This window comes from Haliotis rubra, unplaced genomic scaffold, assembly GCF_003918875.1.
Source record: "Haliotis rubra isolate DU_JTF1 unplaced genomic scaffold, ASM391887v1 Scf456, whole genome shotgun sequence".
Lineage (NCBI taxonomy): Eukaryota > Metazoa > Mollusca > Gastropoda > Lepetellida > Haliotidae > Haliotis > Haliotis rubra.
This window is the reverse complement of record NW_025767142.1, coordinates 315833-336328: the sequence shown is the minus strand read 5'-3', so window position 1 is coordinate 336328 and position 20496 is coordinate 315833. Positions and strand designations below refer to the sequence as shown.

General features: G+C 43.8%; 1 protein-coding gene across 1 annotated transcript; it reads right to left on the bottom strand.

Annotated features, from left to right (window-relative positions):
* Positions 1-18287: 18287 nt before the first annotated feature.
* Positions 18288-19801, bottom strand: LOC124290072. Its single transcript, XM_046726760.1, has 2 exons — positions 18767-19801; positions 18288-18587 (listed from the first exon to the last, which is right to left on the bottom strand). The coding sequence occupies exons 1-2, from the start codon at positions 19799-19801 to the stop codon at positions 18288-18290; spliced, it is 1335 nt and encodes a 444-aa protein (XP_046582716.1).
* Positions 19802-20496: the final 695 nt, after the last annotated feature.

Below are 20496 nucleotides of genomic sequence, written 5' to 3'. Positions count from 1 at the left end.
TTGTACCCATGTGGGGATTCGAACCTGGGTTTTCGGCGTGAAGAGCCAACGCTTTAACCACTAGGCTACCCCCACCGCCCCCTTCGCATCTAGAGCCAGCATGACACACTTATTGAGTTCTCCATCCATTCATAAAATCATAATGTCAGTCTTTCAAGCTAACCACTCTTAAGCATTACACAATTGTTAAAAATGCAAATTCCCCATAGTCTGAACTATAAAAAATGTGATGATAAAACAGTTATCAACTGAAAAGGAACCTCTATCAAACATGATGCAATGACCTTTGACCCAAAAATTAACATATGATGTCCATCACCAAAGTCACAAAGTCGACCTTTACCTTGCGTGTTGTGAGAAGGTTGGCTACATTCTGTAGGCCCTCCAATACAGTGGACACGTAGCTCTGGAGTTGCTGGGACCGCTCGTCAATACTGTCCAGCATGGCACTGCGGAACTCTTCCGGTGGCTGAAACATACAGAACATATAGGGCTGAAACATACAGAACATATGTACGGCTGAAACATACAGAACATATGTATGGCTGAAACATACAGAACATATGTAGGGCTGAAACATACAGAACATGTGTAGGGCATGAAACATATGTAAGAAACATACAGAACATATGTACAGCTGAAACATACAGAACATATCTAGGGCTGAAACATTCAGAACATGTATAGGCTGAAACATACAGAACATATGTAGGGGTATAGACTGAAACATACAGAACATATGTACCTGAAACATACAGAACATATGTATGCCTGAAACATACAGAGCATATGTAGGGGCTGAAACATACAGAACATATGGGGCCTGGAAACATACAGAGCGTGTATGTAGAACATATGGGGCTGGGCTAAAACATACAGAACACATGTAGGGTAGTTTTATGTAAAATTGAAACATACAGAACATATGTATGCATGGAATGCATGGAAGCCTTATACAGAGCATATGTAGGGGCTGAAACATTGTGTGTAGGGTTGAAACATTCACATAATAACATATCTAGGGCTGAAACATATAACATGTATAGGGGCTGGTATGGGGCTGAAACATACAGAACATATATAGGGACAAAACATGAAACAAAAGTGCTGAACCACTCAGAACATAGGGCTGACTGACCAAACAAATCGCTTAACCTCCTCTACCCAGTCAGCTCATATCTTCAGCAATAGAACTAGTATTGTACTGGAATTCTCTGAAAGAAGAAAAGTGAACTCACCCATGTCCTTGAGAAGGCCATGTCCACATCAAACAGGTAGAAGTCATTGATGGTGCTGATGATGCCGGTGACCTTTGTGTCCATCAGCTCATTGACCTTCTCACCCAAGGTCTTCAGTTTCAAGGTTGCTGCATGGATCTGGTGCAGGAACGCATCTGGAACAGATCAGTGCATGTTTGAAAGACTGCTGCAAAACTGAATCATGGAAGTCATTGTCTTCAAAGTGTCAATATCTCCACAACCAGTAGGTTAAAAACATCATTCATTTGTTTGGCACTGGTAAGGATTTCAATAATTGGTATATATATTTGCACTGATCACCAATCATAATCCCTCAAAGGGCAGTCCACAAGAACATAACAATTGTTGCATAAGCTCTGTCTAGTCAAAATGCTTCAATCATGAAACCTATAACACTACAGAAATCAGTTATCCTGGACCTTGTCCACAAAGTGATCTTAATGCTACAACTATCGTAACTCACATGCCCAACCAAAACTTGTCGTAATGCTAAGACCTCTGTGTGGAACAGGGTCTGAGCCTATATGAACTCTCTACCATGGTCCCCTCACCTATGTTCATGCTGTTCCAGGCTAGAGTGCTGAGTCCGGGCTGCAGCTGTTGCTTCACGTGCTCCATGTGAGGCACAAACAGTTGGCGTAGGGAGTCAGGGATGGAGCTGCACACAGCTCGGTAGTCGGCCAGCACCAGCTCCAGGTGACTCTTGTAGCTCTTGAACCTGCCTTCTTGCTGCATGATGTTGTTGGCAGACTCTGGGATCTGGACTCCCAGCCGAGTCAGCCACTTGGCTTCATGGATCAGCTCCAGAACTCTGCAACAAACAGTCGTACCAACATAAGCTTGTCCAAAGCCCCAGTCTAGTAAAATTCTGTTCAGTCTAATAAGCTGAACTAGAAATAGTTAAAGTTAAATGATGCTAAGATCCATGTTTGAGCTTTTGGCAGTGAGTGCATCTGGAACATTTGTATAACAATGTATGTCAAGCATGAAATGCTGTTTTCTCAAGAAGACATTTACAAAATATTACTCACTTTTCATCTGCATTGACAACAACTTCTCCACTAGTTGGGTGATGTACAAACAGAGTTGCCCGTAGACCTGCCCGGGCTTGGTCAATCTGGTTCTTCCACTGGGTGAACCACAGACTCTCAAATGTGACCAAGGCAGTGGCTAGTCGGTTGTAGATTCTCACAATACGTCCGAAGTCGGACAGTTGAGACACAGACTTGTTGTCCCGGAACACCTTCATGGGGTCTTCTATCCGCTTCAGCAGCTGCCGTGACCAGTAGATGGCGCCAGCAGATGGAGGAGCATTACGGACAGTCTGGGGGTGGTTCTGGACAAGGGAAATATTTACAGACAAGTTGATTGGTCTTTTCAACAGAAACACAGGACTGCATAAAACAAGGTCATAATTCCAGTCAAATAATTTTATCTGTAAATAGTCAAGTCTAGTTCGGAAGCCATTTAATAAAAATGACATAACCTTCCAGATCACACAGACCAACCACCAAATACTCAACCAAATTGAAAATTTACTATAAATTGTATATTTATATACTTATCCTATCTCACGGTATGAACCTCTCTTCTTCTTCTACGACCATGTGTGGAAACGTGCTGTAGGCTAAGTTGAATCAAATCTTACTGGCCTCTGACCTCTGACCCCACTCCGATATCAGCACCTGTCAATCATCTCCATAAGCGTGCAGCTCGCTCAGATGATCACGTGACTACCTGTGCCTGTCATTCTCGTCTTGGAGCTTCCAGTAATCTGTGATGTGGGGCAGGTCGGGTGGGTATCCATCGCGTGAGATAGGATAAGTATATTAATATACAATTGATAGTAAAATTTTCAAATTTTAAACTTATCCTATCTCACGGTATGCATAATCCCACGGTTGGTAGGAGGGCCGCAGATTACCCTGTCAACACTTACAACCGTGAAGACGCATAACCCAAGGAGACCAGCAGAAAGTACCAACTCCTGATACTGTAAACGCGTGCTTAATTTCAGCGTGGTGCAATTTTGTGAATTGACAGTTTAGACTACTTAGCCTGGGTCAATTATTCGCGCAATCAGTAATTGCGGAACTCGCCAGCTGTCTCTTTGGCAGCCACTAATAGCAGTGAAAACAAACAGAGTGGCTTAACCTGTCAGGCCGCATGCGTTTATTGCTTACTCACAGGAAATCCCTTATCTGTGCGATATACTAGTACACAGTAATCCGTTTACTCCCGGAAGAGATGAAAAACACATCAGTCTTATGCTCCAATTCTGACGCCGTTTGATCTAATTAACTTATACTGTATATGAAGCTCTTTGTGATTTCAAACAAGCCGGGTTGTTGTGAATGAGATGATTGAGTGTTAGTGACTATTAAACTTCATGATGTACTGGTGAATAAAATCTTAATGAATAAATAAAATACTGCTGTATTATTTCTTTCCGAGTCGTTTCCACGGTAATCTGTTTTGTATCAAACCATGTCATGTGACCAATTTCCATGGCCCGGCCACAACACACATTGCTGTTTTTAAGCTAATTCGGCAATGGGACTTGGCTCATTATTTAATTATGTTTTGGGAAATCCATTACAGCGACAGTTAAAAGTATGATCAGTCGTCATTTTAAGATTCCGTTGATTTCTGTCTTCAAGCGTGATGTGTTATGGTAACAACTCAGGGGCGGCGTGGCTAGACTGAATGAATGACAGGTTTATTAGCGGTGTATAAATTTTTAGCTAAAATGTTTTTTGCAACATGCCGAAAATAAAACCTCATCTTGAGGAAATATAATCACGTTTACAGTATGCAAACTCCAAACTTGTGATGGGTTTCTTCAGATAACCCCTTGGCTTACACAGCACAAAAACTCTAGGGGAGTGGGCTCCCGAATTAATGTGGTTTTCAGCTGCAACTTTTGACAAGCAAAAGGGCGCTTGGTTTGGCAAGTAGGCCCCGCCACCCTGCGATTTATCAGGTGACCCCAGTGAAATAAAGTTGAAGACCTTAATCTGGCCAGTCCCTTCTTCTAAACTACCTCCACAGACACACACTGGAAGGCAGTAAAAGAGGTAATAGCCCGGTTGCTCAACTAGTTTAACGTTCAGTACCAATCCCCCTAACTTACCAAAGGTGAGAATGGACTTAGGAGCGGACCGCTTCGAAAACCATGTAGGTAATCGGAAATCAACACTTCACTGATGTAATTGCTCAAAGAGTAGAGGTCAGTAAGCGGAATGTCGACCATCTCTGCATGTAGCACAAGACTTGCCTCACAGTCTATCCAGTCATATTTATGACAGTGCAAACACGCCCTAGTTCCCTAGGTGAGAATGATCTAAGCCCAAATGAAAAAAGTACCAAGACATGGATTACATCGATATCTTTTATTATGTACAGAGCAAAACCGACCAAAGAAGGATTGCTTTATCTGCGAACGCGGACCGAAGACAATTGCTGCGCCAGGACCAGGGGGCCGAATTGATGTAGATCTTCCACATCTGTAACTGAGAGATCCCGCAGGTAGTGTGAGCGAACACAGTATCTGATTTCCAAAACATCCCTCCATGATGGACTGGAGGAACAATTCCTGTGAAGCGCCATGGTGGAAGCGAGCCGAGTCTCATGAGGGCTTAAGCTGTCGGCCCGGTGGAGGCAGGTCAGCAAAGGCATAAGCACGCAGGATCGTAGTTCTCATCCAAAACGCCAAGGTAGTGCGTGAGACTTCCAAGGCGGAGGCAGTAGATAATGAAATGAACAATCTCTTACGCAGTCTGCGGCGATCCTGCGAGGCAGCTAGATAAATCCGCAATGCTCGAACCAGGCATAAGGAAAGATCTTCTATGTCATCTGGGCCCAAGATAGTGGACAACGGCGGAATCGTGAACATGCGAACCAGCTGTCCTGGTAACTGATTCTTAGCGAGAAAATCCCACCACAAACCAAGGAAGTTCTAGCATGTCTAGACCTCTCAAATCGTACCCGAGAGACATCGAGAGCGTGCAACTCGGAAATACGGGCAGCAGTGGCCAAGGCCAGGAGAAAGAAGGTCTTAAAGGAGGCATGTGTTCAAAGTCTTTCTCCTCCAGAGGTTCATAATCAGCTGACGTGAGATGAGCAAGCACAACGGAAAGATCCCAAGCTGGAGGCCCGGAACTTCCGGGATTGGTCAGCAAGTTTATAAGAACTCCGATTGGACCATGAGGGAAGTTGCTCGTAGGACATCTTGCCAGTGAATGATTGAAAGAATCACTGCCCTTAATTCCAGAACGTTGATGTGACAGGCGCAATCTGCAAGAGACCACTGCCCTGCCACTTTCTGATTGAGAAGATGAGCTCCCCACCCGTGTTGAGACACGTCCACATACAGGTGGTTAAACGGAACAAACGTCCCTAAGCAAACTCCGCCGCAAACGTTCAACTCTTCCACCCACCACAGGAGATGGGGATGGAGCTCCGGAGGTAGAGCGATCAAGGCAACCGGATCACCCACTCTGATGTAAGGCACTAGAAAGAGCTGCAAGGGTCGAAGTCGCAGTTGACCCCTGAGGGTCAGTGCCTGAGCTAACGTCAAGAGGCCCAGGAGCTCCTGCCATTGACGAAGCGTCCTGGGTTGCACCAATGCAAGGGACACCAGCGCTGTATCTTGCAACAACGATCCCTCAGGACAAACAGTTTTTTGACCTCTGTGTCGAACACTGCTCCAATGAATTGAAGACGGCACGTAGGGACTAGTTCCGATTTCTGCAGATTGATTAACCAGCCTAATTGGTGAAGAAGCTGTATTGCAAACTGCATGTGATGAAGCAGAAGGGCATGATCGGTCTGCGCCTGAATGCAGACGTCGATGTAAGCATCGTAAACTATCCCCTTGCGCCGAACCGAATGTACTGTGAGGAAGCAGTGAAGCCAGTGCTCTATGAGGAATTGCCGAACTGGATACACTAAGCACCGAAACGGGAGCACTGTGAGTAAGTGCCGAACCAGGGGCAAACAAGAGCGCCAAACTGAAACAAGTGGCACTCTGAATGAAAGCGTGGAATCAGGACCAAGCGGCGCTCTGCAACCAGGTACTTGTCCCGATGTAAGCGGTGCTTCGGAGGTAAACGACGCACTGGAATAAAGTGATGGTCCGTAACCAAATGGTACAGGATAAGGGATAGATGTGGAAAAAGTCGCACTGGGAATCATCGGCAAACTTGTCGACCCCACCGGAGGATGAGAAACTATCCACTGTACCAGAACCAAGTGTCACATGAGACACAAGTACCGAATGGGAAGTAAATGTAGAACTAACCACCGAAGTGGAAAGCGCTGAACTACAAGCAAGCGTCGTTTGAGAGGTAATGTTAGGAATCACACCAAGCGCTGCATGAGAAACTCCCACCGAAGGAACACAGGAACGCTGAGGAACAGTTACCACCGAAGACAGACGGGGCTGAACAGCAGATGTAGATAAAATGACAACCCTAGGTGGTGAGGAGTCTTCTAAAGTGATAGGGCTGGATGCATGCGGACAGAAAAGTCACCGCAGATTTTCACTGAGGTAAGAGTCAGACGCCTCCCCTAGGAAATCTTCATTAGGAGACGGGGACTTCGAATGTCGAACTGCAGTTTTCTTATGGCGTTCTGCCTTAGGATGTTTAAACGCAGACGGACCCTCGGATGTTTTGCGACGATCCCTATCTGTCATGCGTCTACAAGCTACCCGGCGATATTCAGAGAAAGCATCGTCGTCAAGGCCAGCACAAAAAGTACAACGTTGAGACCAATCACAATGACCTAAACAATCTACACATAAAACATGTGGATCTGCCGTTGAGAAATTACTGTTACAATTGTCACAATGTTTGCACTTCTTAGAACCATTACGATTCGATTTACCCGTGTTGAAACAACAATCAAATTTTCTTAGACACAAGCATACGTCCACACGACGTAGAAACAAGAAAGAGAATGACAGGCACAGGTAGTCACGTGATCATCTGAGCGAGCTGCACGCTTATGGAGATGATTGACAGGTGCTGATATCGGAGTGGGGTCAGAGGTCAGGGGGGTCAGAGGCCAGTAAGATTTGATTCAACTTAGCCTACAGCACGTTTCCACACATGGTCGTAGAAGAAGAAGAGAGGTGCATACCGTGAGATAGGATAAGTTTAAAAATTCAACCCTACTGACAAATCGGTGTATGTGATGCCTATTCTGTATTGAATCCCCACAGGGAAGGGTCACTCTAGAGAGTCTTCAGTCAATATCAGTCAATACTGAAGGAGATTCTAATGTGGTTTTGGTTAGCAATGTTTCCATTTTGTAAAACACCGACCAAGTATGGTGCTCACAGACTAAGCATCACATTCAAAGCTGTCTCAGACAAATGATCCATGGATGCTGAGAAGGTTAAGGACAAAACATATCACAACGAGTTCCGTCTTAGATCACAGGTCAACAACTGCCCCACAAAACGTCTGAGTCACACTGCTGGTCAAAGAAATATGCATAACTACATTTAGTTCAGGTTTCTGTTGCTAATTATAAGGATATTTCAACATGTTTGAAACAGAGATAAGAAGAAAACAGAAATGTTATCAAACTTACCTTGTTGTTTTCATATATCTTGTGCACTTCCTCCAAATCATTTTCATACCAGTTGAAGATCTCCACAAACTTCTCAGCTATCACACCTCGTACTCCCGGTCGACTCTGAACTGGCCAGAATCTGTGGCATTAACAGTTCACTGTCAAGTACCTCCTTAGAGGGTCACAATACAGGCTTACATATTTTCCCTCAATGCTCTCCACAAAATACAAAATTGTTGCCTGGAAAGTTAAGAGGACACCTTAAGTGAATTGGTGAGCCTCTTTGATAATGCAAGAGATAAAGCCATGACCACAAGGTAAATATGAAAGTGACCGTAAACAATGTTTACAGCTACTTCAAACAATTGTTCAGTCATATTACTGACTGACTGAGTGGTTGGTTTTATCGCTGCTTTTAGCAATATTCAACAAGCAATATCAACGGCACAAATGGTCAGCTTCACACATTGCACCCATGTGGGGATTGAACCTATAAAACCAGCTTCAGTCGTGGGCTAGTACAGCCAGCGCTTTAACCACTAGGTTACCCCACCACCCCAGTTATATTACAGTGAGTACATGCTAATGATGTCACAAGGTCTAAAGTCATGAATGGCATATCACAAGTATTGGAATTATGTGAGTTAATCTGGATATTAAATTCTCCACAAAGAACTGAGGCTACCATTCAGCCATGCTGGCCAAGAAGGGATATTGCTGTAACTGATATCTATGAATATACAATGCCATTTCAGAAAGTGGTCAAATGTAACACATGTTATATTTGGGATTACACTTTCTTAGTAAAGTATAGATTCTAGTACTATTGTTGTTGAGTCCCATCCGGGATTCGAACCCACACCCTCAGGGTCAGGCACCTAATGGCCAGCACACAAAGTCAGCCATCTAGACCGCTCAGCCACCACGGCTTCCACTAATCACAAGCACAGTCAGCCCCTTCGGCTTCAGCACAAGAAAAAATCGAACACTTTAGCACATCATCAACTGTTTCCGTCAGCATTCAGCCACTTCATTTTTCATCAGGCATGTGTATCCCGTTCAGCCACCACGGCGAAAGCTAGTCACTGTTTCCGTTCTGCGGGTTTCACCCTCACCACAACAGATACCAACTTTTGTGTTTTCACACAATGATAGTTTCTTAGAACTCACTCACTTTTGGTGGAGTCCACTAAATTTTCAAAATAAGAAAGACGTCAGGTATTAGTAAATGAAAACATGTGTACAATTTATATTTAAGTGGCAATTTTGTCAGCCATCTAAATTTGCAATTCATCCACGTCCGTTTCGACTAAATCAAAAGGACTGTAATCCCACAAAGTCACACTCAAAGTGGCTGAATTATCATCAGTTGATGAAACTGTAGGTGATTTTCCAGCAAAATGATGACAGTCTAGAAATAATTGGGCCTGGACCAGACATACTGAACTGGACAGTGATTGATGACATAAGACCAACAATTATTCAGGTACTAAGACATCCAAAAGGCATGAACACAGTTCAATCCACTTACTTGCTTTAGAAAAACATATGTTCCAGAGGACTAATTCTAAGCTGGAACCCTATGGGCCACTGCTAGACAATAATCAGGGGTGGAAATAACTTTAAAATTGCTAGTGTACTCCAGGACAGTGGCACATGTAAAATCACTTGCTGATAAGCCACTATACCGGAATTTTTAAATAAACAACATAATTAATATTGGGTCAACTGGACACTAGTGTGATATACAAATTTGCTTGCCCTACAGAAAAAAATAAATACTTTCCACCCCTGAATAATACTTGTCCAAATATATTGTGGAGCCCACCTTGTGATAACATCCAGCCCCTGTTGTGTCTTCATCTTCCTGAGGAACACAGCATGAAGATAAGCAGCCAAAAAACTCTCCAGATCCTTCACAATGTCCTGGAACTTGGAGTAGTGGTCCTCAAACTTGTCCTTGTCCTGTGGAAACAAAATACCATCAGCTAATGGAAATTCAGGAATCAAGAGTCAACACATTTTTTAGTCTGAAGAGAGTTGTTTGGCTTCACTAGGAAGATGTTTTTAAAGCACAGAAGTTGTTCAAACCCACCTTGGACTCAACATCTAACATGGTCTTTGTGGTAACATTTTCACTCATGGCTGTCCTCATCTTCTCCAGGTTCTCCTCTACAATGTAAGCTATGCTTGGTCCCTCGTCCTCCTCATCCTCAGGATAGTATTGTCCTGAAACACAGACAGGAGAACTTACTGGACATAACTGGGTAAATCTTGTACTCTTATATACAATATCTCGATTAAGTTTTAAGTCACAGAACCATACCTATTATCAAAGGAACCAAATCACTACTCCACTGAATTAATGGTTAAAGCGTTCGCTCACCACGCTGAACACCCGGGTTCAATTTCCCATATAGGCACAAGGCATGAAGCCCATTTCTGATGTCACCAGCTGAGATATTGCTGGAATATTGCTAAACGCAGTGTAAAACCATACTCACATACTTAGTGCATACGGGGCAGTGGGGTAGCCTAGTGGTTAAAGCGTTCGCTCATCACGCCGAAGACCCGGGTTCAATTCCCCACATGGGAACAATGTGTGAAGCCCATTTGTGGTGTCCCCCGCCGTGATATTGCTGGAATATTGCTAAAAAACGGCGTAAAAACCATACTCACTCACTTACTGCATAAATACTGGTATCATGTGTGTTTGTTTTAGTAATGCTGTACAGTCAGAGATATTCCAGCTTTAAGACCACTGGGTATTAATAATCAAGTCTGGACCAGACAATTAAGATTAACATTGTGAACACTGATCCATTCTGTGAGGGTATGATAACACACAAGCAACCAAGCCTGGCTATTCAGTCAAATTGATTGCCGCGCATAATCGGTACAGGCTGCTGGCACCAATTTTCTAACTCAAGAATCCCCACAAGGTAAACCTGGTATCAGAAACTATAGTTTACACAGAGCAACTTACTGAGCACAGTGAGTTCATCTCCTGACAGCCCCAGCCTGGTATTGACCACATCAAAAATCTCATCTGCCACATGTCCTGAGGTAGCCCTCTCCTCCTCCTTCTCCTTCACATCCAACTCCATCTCCTCATCATCTTCCTCATCCTCTGCGATGATGGTCAGATGACCACGGTCAGGTGATGGGATTTGAATGGTCAGTTTAGCAGCTGCATCATCAGGATCAACTGCTGCATGTCGGAGAAAACAAATATATATCATCAGAAGAAACTCAAATGAGGTTCTGTTGCTCACGTGAAAACTTAATAGTTTCCTCACCACTTGAACAACTATTCAATATCCCACATACTTTAAAAAAGAGACAAACTTTGATTAAAACAAGCCACATCTCCATTATAGTGTAAGTTATCACCATTACAGAATTTGAAAAGCATAAGATGTCCAAAACCATATAAATGAATCATAGCGAAAATTATTTATTTGCCCCAAAAATCCCAAAGCATGTGCCTAAGAAATGTTTGCCTGCATTAATCATTATGTCATCATTACCCACACTGTTTGAATTACCAGACTTTTTCTTAAATAATCTTTGTGACTCTTCCTAATCTGAGGAACTAGCAAAACTTGCAAAATGAAAATTGTAACTAAAATGTTGCTACCCACAGTTTGATGGTGGGAATGTGTCATTTTGTCTTTAACGTATTGGTAAAACTGACCATGAAGTGTACTGAGTGCCAGTTCTTGTCGAGCTTTCTTGTACTTGAATCTCTCATCTTCCACTTCCTCCTCCATCACCAGGTCCTCCTTCCTTGGACGGGGCACACCAGACACAGTCTTCATCATCCTGAACCATACAACATGGTGAGATGTGGATACTTGACCGTTAGCCCAAGAAAATCTAGAGGAACTAGTTCCGTTAACCCAAACCCGGTTATTTTACAGTATGTGCCAGAATGTTTTGAGTTTATGACCCCAAAATTGGCTTACCATCTTTTTTTGTGGTGATAGTGCAGGCTGGTACTATATAACCCTGCATCGAGTGTTGGCCCTGATAGACGAGATAGGGTTTCCTTGACTGGAACCTTTAAGGTATCCTAAGTGCTACATATGTTAGCTTTATTCAGGCTAGGAGACATAAGTTATTTCCATCCACGTAGTGCTGTTTTAGCACTGTGACTCATGTAGCTTCATCATGAAGAATGAGAGTCACAAAAGTGAGTGTGTGAGTTAAGTTTTATGCCACTTTTAGCAATATTCCAGCAATATCACAGTGGAGGACACCAGAAATGGGCTTCACTCATTGTACCCATGTGGGGAATAGAAGCCAGGTTTTTTGGTATGAGTAACTGCTTTAACCATTAGGCTACAACACCGCCCCACAAAAGATAAGATGCCACAATTACAAGATGCAAGGAGTGAGTGAGTGAGTTTAGTTTTACGCCACACTCAGCAATATTCCAGCTATATGGCGGCGATCTGTAAATAATCGAGTCTGGACCAGACAATCCAGTGATCAACACCATGAGCATCGATTTGGGCAATTGAGAACTGATGACATGTGTCAACCAAGTCAGCGAGCCTGACCACCGGATCCCGTTAGTCGCCTCTTACGAAAAGCATGGGTTACTGAAGGTTCATTCTAACCCAGAGCTTCACAGGTCAGATACAAGGAGGACTCTGTAACACTACTCAAGACAGGATAAAGAACAGCCACAATTGGATCAGTGTATGTTGTAATACCTCTAGAATAACCATTGTTGTATGAAAAAATCATGTGTTCTTTTACCTTTTTTGGCACAAAATTATAGTCAAAGGTGTTCAAATCCAAACCAAGCTAAACAGAAATTCTGCAAAAAAGAACTATCCTTACTTTGTGAACTGTGACATGGTGTTGACGACGTCCACAAACTGCCTGATCCTGCTGCAGAAGTTGTCCATGTGGCACATAATGGCATCCTCATCAGCAAGGGGCACTCCGTGACTGAGGTGGTCACTTAGCAGAGAGACAGTTCTCTTGGACGGGGAGTAGCTCGGACCACCACCCAGCCGAGACAGACCACTTGTGGTAGACGGTTTAGTTCTGGATATAACAGTCAAAGGATCCATTTACATCTGTCATAGTAATACAGCTAACAGGAATTGATATTGAAGATGGGTTTTGCAGTGAAATTACTCGAAACACTCACAGAATGTGCATTTGGTAGATTAACAATTAGCATATTATGAAATACAGCCAGTTGTTGTGACAGTCCCTGTCTTGAACAACTAACATGAAGCGTATACCTTTGTCCAATAATTCAACTATCCACAGTGCATGCATTAGACAGGTGCAGTGAAACATGCAGTGTTCACAAATGGTGTTTCAAAGTAACAGGACATTGGGTCCTGTAAGTTTAAGATGTCTGTCTGACCCATTGAAAATTCACAGGACCCATGGAATAAAATTAAACACACATTTCAGATTTAACATTTCTTATAATTGGCATTGAAATTATTAACAAACATAAGAAAAATTAAGATAAAATAAACAGCAAACAACAGTCACATGTCACATATAACAACTTCAGTCAAAGTCATTGTGAAATATTCGGTAGGATGCTGCGGCCAGTGGGTTGTAGATTTCTATCGGACCGTTGTCGGATCTGCAGGATTTGTCAGAGGGTCAGATACGATTTGCAAACACTGAACATGTAATAACCCAAACCAGAAGATTATCTGGTTATGATGCCCCTGGATAATTTCCATGTTTTTGCCAGAACAGATTTCCTGCCTTTATAATACCCTGGTTATAATGCCAAACTGGATATAATGCCATTTGCCAATGGTTTTGGAACAAAAGTCATTTTCCCCTAGTTATGATGCAAATTACACTGGCTACATGTGTTATACAAACATTAATATTGGTTAACTGACACGACTCAAATTAATTGACCAAACTCGTTAATGCTTTAAGTAGTCATGTAATCCCAGATAGGATAACACATGTGACAATACACTTCCTGCTACCCACAACAAGTCACCTATAGCCCTTAGACACTGGGTTTATCTATTCATTCAAGGCTCATTACAAGAACCATGAGCTCTGTCACCTTATTGACTGCATAGGGCCTCCAACTTACCTACCTGGTTATAATGCCACCCTGGATATAATGCCATAGTTTCTCCTGGACAAACAGTGGCATTATAACCAGGGTATACTGTAACAGTGTAGCAGTTTGCCTTTTAACTGAACCAATTCCTTATTAAAGTTACTCCTAAACAAGCTGACTTCACCATTTCCAAACACAGGCGTCTATAATACTGGTCCCTCAATACTGATATCAACAATCATCTCCACAATCACTGACCAGCACAAAGGATGGCTCAAATGCACCAACACTTTAGCCTATTCTATCTCTCTCAAGACAAACTCAGAGGCCCAGATAAGCTGCGTATCTGGGTAAAATACGCATAGAATTACGCATTGAAAAATAATTGTTGCGTACCAATTACGCATTAAAAATGTTAGATACGCAAAAAGTTTAAAACAAATGCGTATGGAATATATTTATAAAAATCGCTTGCGTAATGAAAAAGGCATGGATTGCTATCAAGTTGTACTGTTAGTATAGGACTAGTGTTGTACTGTCAGTACAGGATGAGTGAGTTTTTATGAAATCATGTCCATTATATTTAAGTTGGTTTTGATTAGGTATGACATAAGGCAGAACATACCTGCTTAGTAAACTTACTCAATGACATAATACTTAGGTGAGTAAAGTGACTGAAATACGCACATATTTGAAAGCAGTGGGTAACGGAAAATGAAATACCCACTCAACATTCATAATACCCACTCCAAAAAAATACAGTGGGTACAGTACCCACATGAGCTAAATCTTATCTGGAGCTCTGCAAACTGGTGAGGAAAGTCATGCCTACCTGGCCACGAGACTTGTGACTTGAGCAAAACTACTGACAGATGAGAAGTGAGACAGGTTGTTGGTAGTTCCGAGCGAGTCCCGCAGTGAGCGGAAAGCCTCTCTATAGAAGCTCTGCAGCATCAAACAGGCCCGGAGACGTCCAAACAAGCTACTGTCCTGCACACCAATGTCCTTCAGCTCTTTGTTCTTCCCACGGGGTGCCTACAGAAAAAAGCAGTTTCAGACATTATGCATATAACCAGATATGAAGAGGACTATATGCTTGAAACCTCATCAGCAACATCAATGTAGCTGGGTTTATATATATATTCAGTACTAGCCTACCCCATTAGCAGCTTGAACTCACCCTGAGTTTGGACTCCACCTGACTACGGAGAAGTCTCTGCTGGGGGTCTGTAGTGGGCAGTGTGTCTCTCTGCTGGACCTCATCGGTCACTCGACGCCACAGGTCATCAGTATCGTCCAGCATGTTGATGGTGCAGCCCTTGATGTGCTCCTTGCAGGCCAGGACAAGCTGGTTTGTCACCTGATGAATAGTACGATACAGTACACTGATACATTACAATATGGAAATTAAAAGACATTGCTATCTAGCTCTTTCTCTAATTCTGCTTAAGACGTACTAATATTTCTTTGAGACTAAACAAACATAATTACTTGTACATTTCCCTTGTCCAAAATTTCATTGAATTTTCCGAATAAAAAGGCCCATAAATTTCAATATCTTTTAGGGACTGGACACTAGTCATGATTGGTTTGGTGTGGTTTGTTGTTTAACGCCGCACTCAGCTATATGGCTCAGGTCTGTAAATAATCGAGTCTGGACCAGACAATCCAGTGATCAGCGGCATGAGCATTGATCTATGCAATTGGGGCACGATGACGTGTCAACCAAGTCAGCGAGCCTGGCCACCCAATCCCATAAGTCGCCTCTTTTGCACTTATCATGACGAGGGATGGGATGAAAATATGTAACCAAAACCTTAAACCCCAAAACCCCACCTCTACCCTCACACTTGGGCTGCGCAATATAACCGGTTTACCGGTATTTACCGGTTCAGACATGAAAACGATACGTATTGCGATACGCTGATAGAAAAAGCGGTATTTTGACTTGCATTCGGAAAACTTCGTAACACTCGGAAATCTTCGGATATTTCCTTGTTTCATTTGTGCCAAATATTATTCACATTTTTATTTTATCATGATAAAAAGATTTTGCTGTATTTTGCTCTATAAATCAAGCATTAACTCAATTATAAGTAGTTTTTTGTTTAAAAATACTTCATGCAATATATTGCAATACATATCGCAATACATGCTTTCGCATCGCAATATGAAAATTCTCTGCAATACCCACCCCTACCTCACACCCCATAGTAAATGACCTGTCCCAAAACATTATACAACAATTACCTTCGTGAGGATGACACCAAGAAAGCCTGTCCTCCCATAGTATCTGGAGATCGAGTCCATCTGTTTGATGCCATTGGTCAGCCCTGGTATGGCAGAGTTCATTATGGAATGGGGGGTGGCTTCGGTGTAGAGCTGATCAAAGTATCGGCGAAGGGAGTCGAGGTATTTTACTTTGTCTTTGGTGTCATTCATTGCATCTGTGATACTGTAAGGGATAAATCCATGAGTAACATCAACATTAAGGAGTGAGTGAGTTTAGTTTTTACGCTGCACTCAGCAATATTCCAGCTATATGGAGGCAGTCTGTAAATAATCGAGTCTGGACCAAACAATCCAGTGATCAACAGCATGAGCATTGACCTGTGCAATTGGGAACTGATGACGTGTGTCAACCATGTCAGCAAGCCTGACCACGCGATACATTAAGAAGGAACAGTCGAATGTATAAATACGACGTAAGTGAGCTGGCTTTAGGATAATCATAGACCAGCTTTAATGGGGAATCATGAGAATGTAATGATTCCAGAAGTACAATCAGTGAGCTTCAAAATTGACAGTGTTTCTGGAATCAACAGAATCAAATGATTCCACCCATTTAATCCATGCTATGGTTTTCATATAATATGTAATTTTAATGATAAAATTAATATTTTATACTTATCCTGACTCATGCTTATTTGCTTTCTCATCCTCTCTTCCGAACGGTCAAGTGGAAACTTGAATCCCTTCAATTCCCTTGAAGCAAACGTACAATCACTCAACCTGAATTACCTCCCTTTTCCCGCCAAAACCGGCACGTGACCTCTCCATGCCTTGATCCTCACTCTCTCCGATATAAGCCCCACGCAGGTCTACAGGGAAACCATGTGGTGAGAGGGGACGGTTGGTAGGGCTTCATCTCATGAGACAGGATAAGTATAAAATATAAATTTTATCATAAAAATTACATTTTTTTCCTTATCCTGACTCATGCTTATTTGCTTCCTGAATCCGACGGAATAGGTGGTGGGTCAACCACAGGATTCCCTGCATTATTGTATTCACGTCAGCGTTCGCTTGATATATAAGTTTCTTCTTCTGCGGCTAACATCAATATTTGTTGATGCTTGTTGGGGGACCACCTTCATATACATTCGTATTAGAAGTAAACTCTAAGTTTTGTGGATTTAGTATACTAGACGCCTGGTTGTCTAGATATCTGCAACGACCCAATATGTTACAGTAAGAACTTTACAGAAACTGGAATCGTTGCGCATCTGTTAAGGCAAGAAAATTACCATAACTGAGTCTATGTATCACTCATGCGCTGTCTTATCTCGTAAGTCAGGGGAACATGGACTCTCAGCCGGGGGCAATGGACTGTTGCCTGGCGTCAACGAGTCTGCATGACAAGGGTGAGTTTCTTCATCGTCTGGCCGGCATAGTGAGTTGCTGCGCACGACTAGAGGGCCGAACTGATGTATCCCTGATATGTCTTCCGTCGAGATGTCTCTCAGGTAGTGATTAGCGAAGACAGTGTCTGCCTTCCAAAAGCAGCCTTCCATTATAGATGATATAGAGCAGTTTCCATGTAGGGCGAGTGTCGTGGCCAATGCTCTAACTTCATGTGGGTTTGATGCTCTTGGAGGCTCTAACCCTGCTGCTTTATAGGCTCTTAGGATCACCGCTCTGATCCAGAAGGAGATCGTTGTACAGGAGACTTCTACAGTCGTCGCGGTTGATAGCGGGATGAATAGACGCTTGAACTTCCTTCTTCTCGTAGATTCTCAGCGCTCTGACCGGGCATAAGGATAAATCTTGAGTGTCTTCTGGACCCAGGATGGTTAAAGCCGGAACCTAGAACTGACGATCCGGTTGGCCCTGTAGCTGGTTCTTGACTATAAAGTCCCATCTAAGGCCTAGATGGACTGCCTTCCTTCTTCCCGCGTCCAATCTCGTACGGCTGAAGTCAAGGGCGTGGATTTCTGACATCAAAGAAGCAGTAGCCAAGGCGAGGAGGAATATTATCTTTTGAGTTAATAACTCAAATGTCGTCTGCGTCAGCGGCTCATATACATCACTGATTAAGTGCTGCAACACTATCTTGAGGTCCCATGCTGGTGCTCTGAACTTCTGTTGTTGATCTTCTAACTTGATCTCAGCAGGGCCACTAGTTCAGGCACCTTGGTCAACTTCACGCCTGTCTTCATGGTGATGACAGAGCTGATTGCCGCAAGGTGTGTAGACAATGTAGAGCCCTTCAGATGTCTAGTGGACCTCAGACACAAGTAGTCTGCTACTTGTGGGTGTGTCACCTTCCTGGCCGTGAACCCCTGTCGAACAGCATACTGGTCAAAGCTTCTCCACTTGTCATCATACGGGTTACGTGTAGATCTTCGTAGAGCCAAGGTAACTGCCTTGGCTGCTCTAGTGGAGTATCCTCGATTCTTCAAGCAGTACGTGATATGCTCCATACGTGTAACTGGAACGTTTCTGGGTTGCCGTGACGCTGCTGGGTGTGAGGATGGATGAGCAGGTTCGGCCAGTCTGGTAATCGTAGTACTGGTTCGCTGTGATGATCTATGAGGTTTGGGAACAATAGTCTTGCTGGCCAATAAGGCGCTACCAAAATCAGTTGTAGCACCCTCGTCTGGTTGATCTTGCGTAGTACTTGTAGTAGCAGGATCGGTGGAAGGAAGGCGTAAGTCTTCATTCCTTCCCAGGATATGGCTAAGGCGTCGACAGCCCATGCCAGCGGGTCCGGCACTGGCGAAAGACAAACGTTGTCACCTGATGGTTGAAACGGGTTGCAAACAGGTCGATGAGGGGACGGCCTAGTTATGTTGTTACCCACTGGAACGCCTCTGGATGTAACTTCCACTCTGTGGGAGATGGCTGTACTGGTCTGGATAGGGCGTTGGCTTGGACGTTCTTCGCCCCTGGGATGTGGCAAGCCCTCATCTTCAGGTTGATTTCGTCTGCGATGTCGAACAGCTGGAACGTCAGTTGAAGCAGTGGCGCTGATCTTGTGGACCCTTGCAGGTTTATGTAAAAGTCCACCGTGGAGTTGTCTGTGTGTATCATCAGGACCTGATCTTTTAACTGCGTCTCCCAATGTAGAACTGCTTCTATTACTGCTTTCAGTTCTAGCTGGTTGATGTGCAACCTCGTCGTTGAGATGTGCCCCCCAGCCTTGGAGTGACGCATCCACGTAGAGATGAAGGTCGTAATCTGGCTCTCTCAAACAGGTTCCGCCGCAAACATTCGATCTTACTGTCCACCAAAGCAGGTACTGCTTTAGATGTTGTGGGATGGCAAATTTCTGGACATCGTCTACATGAGCTATCAGGAACCTCTGTAGCGGTCGAAGTTGCAATCTTCCTTTGCGTGTGAGAGCCTGTGCTGACGTCAGTAGACCCAAGAGTTGCTGCCACGTTCTTAAGTCTAGTGGAGAGTTGAGGGCATCTGGTATGCACGACTGGATGCTCTGCCATCTGTCGTCGGGCACCAGGATGCGATTCTCTAGCGTCAGGAATCTGATGCCCAGGAACTGTAGATCTTGGGTCGGCTCCAGCTCCGACTTCTGATGATTCACCAGCCAGCCCAACTGTGCCAGCAGGTTGATCGTAAACTGCATCTTGATGTGCCTGGATGCCGTCATCTAAGTAGAAAGCACTGCGTAGCCCCCTCTGATGGAGATAAGCGACAATCGGTTTGGTTATTCGCGTAAATAACCACGGGGCTGACGAAATTCCAAAGGGCAGGACCTTCCACTGGTAATGATCCCCTTCAAACAGGAATCGCAGGTACTTCGGGTGGGTGCATCGGGATGTGTAGGTAGGCATCTTGCAGATCTCTACTGGCCATGAAGTCGTTGGGTCGGATAAGATGTCTCAGCTGAGGTAGATGTAGCATCTTGAACTTTTCTGGTCTCAACAGGTAGTCTCTGTTGAAGCTCTTCATATTGAAGATGAGTCGGAACTTCTCTTTGGACTTCTTCTTGGGTACTAGGAAAATTGGAGAGTAATACCCGGGCGTGAGTCTGCGTTGATCGGCGACCTCTACAGCACCTTTCGACAATAACATCTCGATAGCCTCGGTGAGCTTGTCTCGCTGTAGCTGAGGAAACTTGAAAACCAATGGGTTGTTGGTCAACGGCAGCGTCGACTGCAACTGGATACTGTAGCCATTTCGTAACACTTCTGTGACGTAATCGTCCTGTAGTACTCTCCAATTCTCCCAGTATAGACCCAACCATCCACCCGCGGTTAACGGTTGTACAGGAACAGCTGGGGATGGAAGACACCAGTCGTTCCGAACCTGCTCTTCAATAACGGGACCTCCCGGTTGGACGGC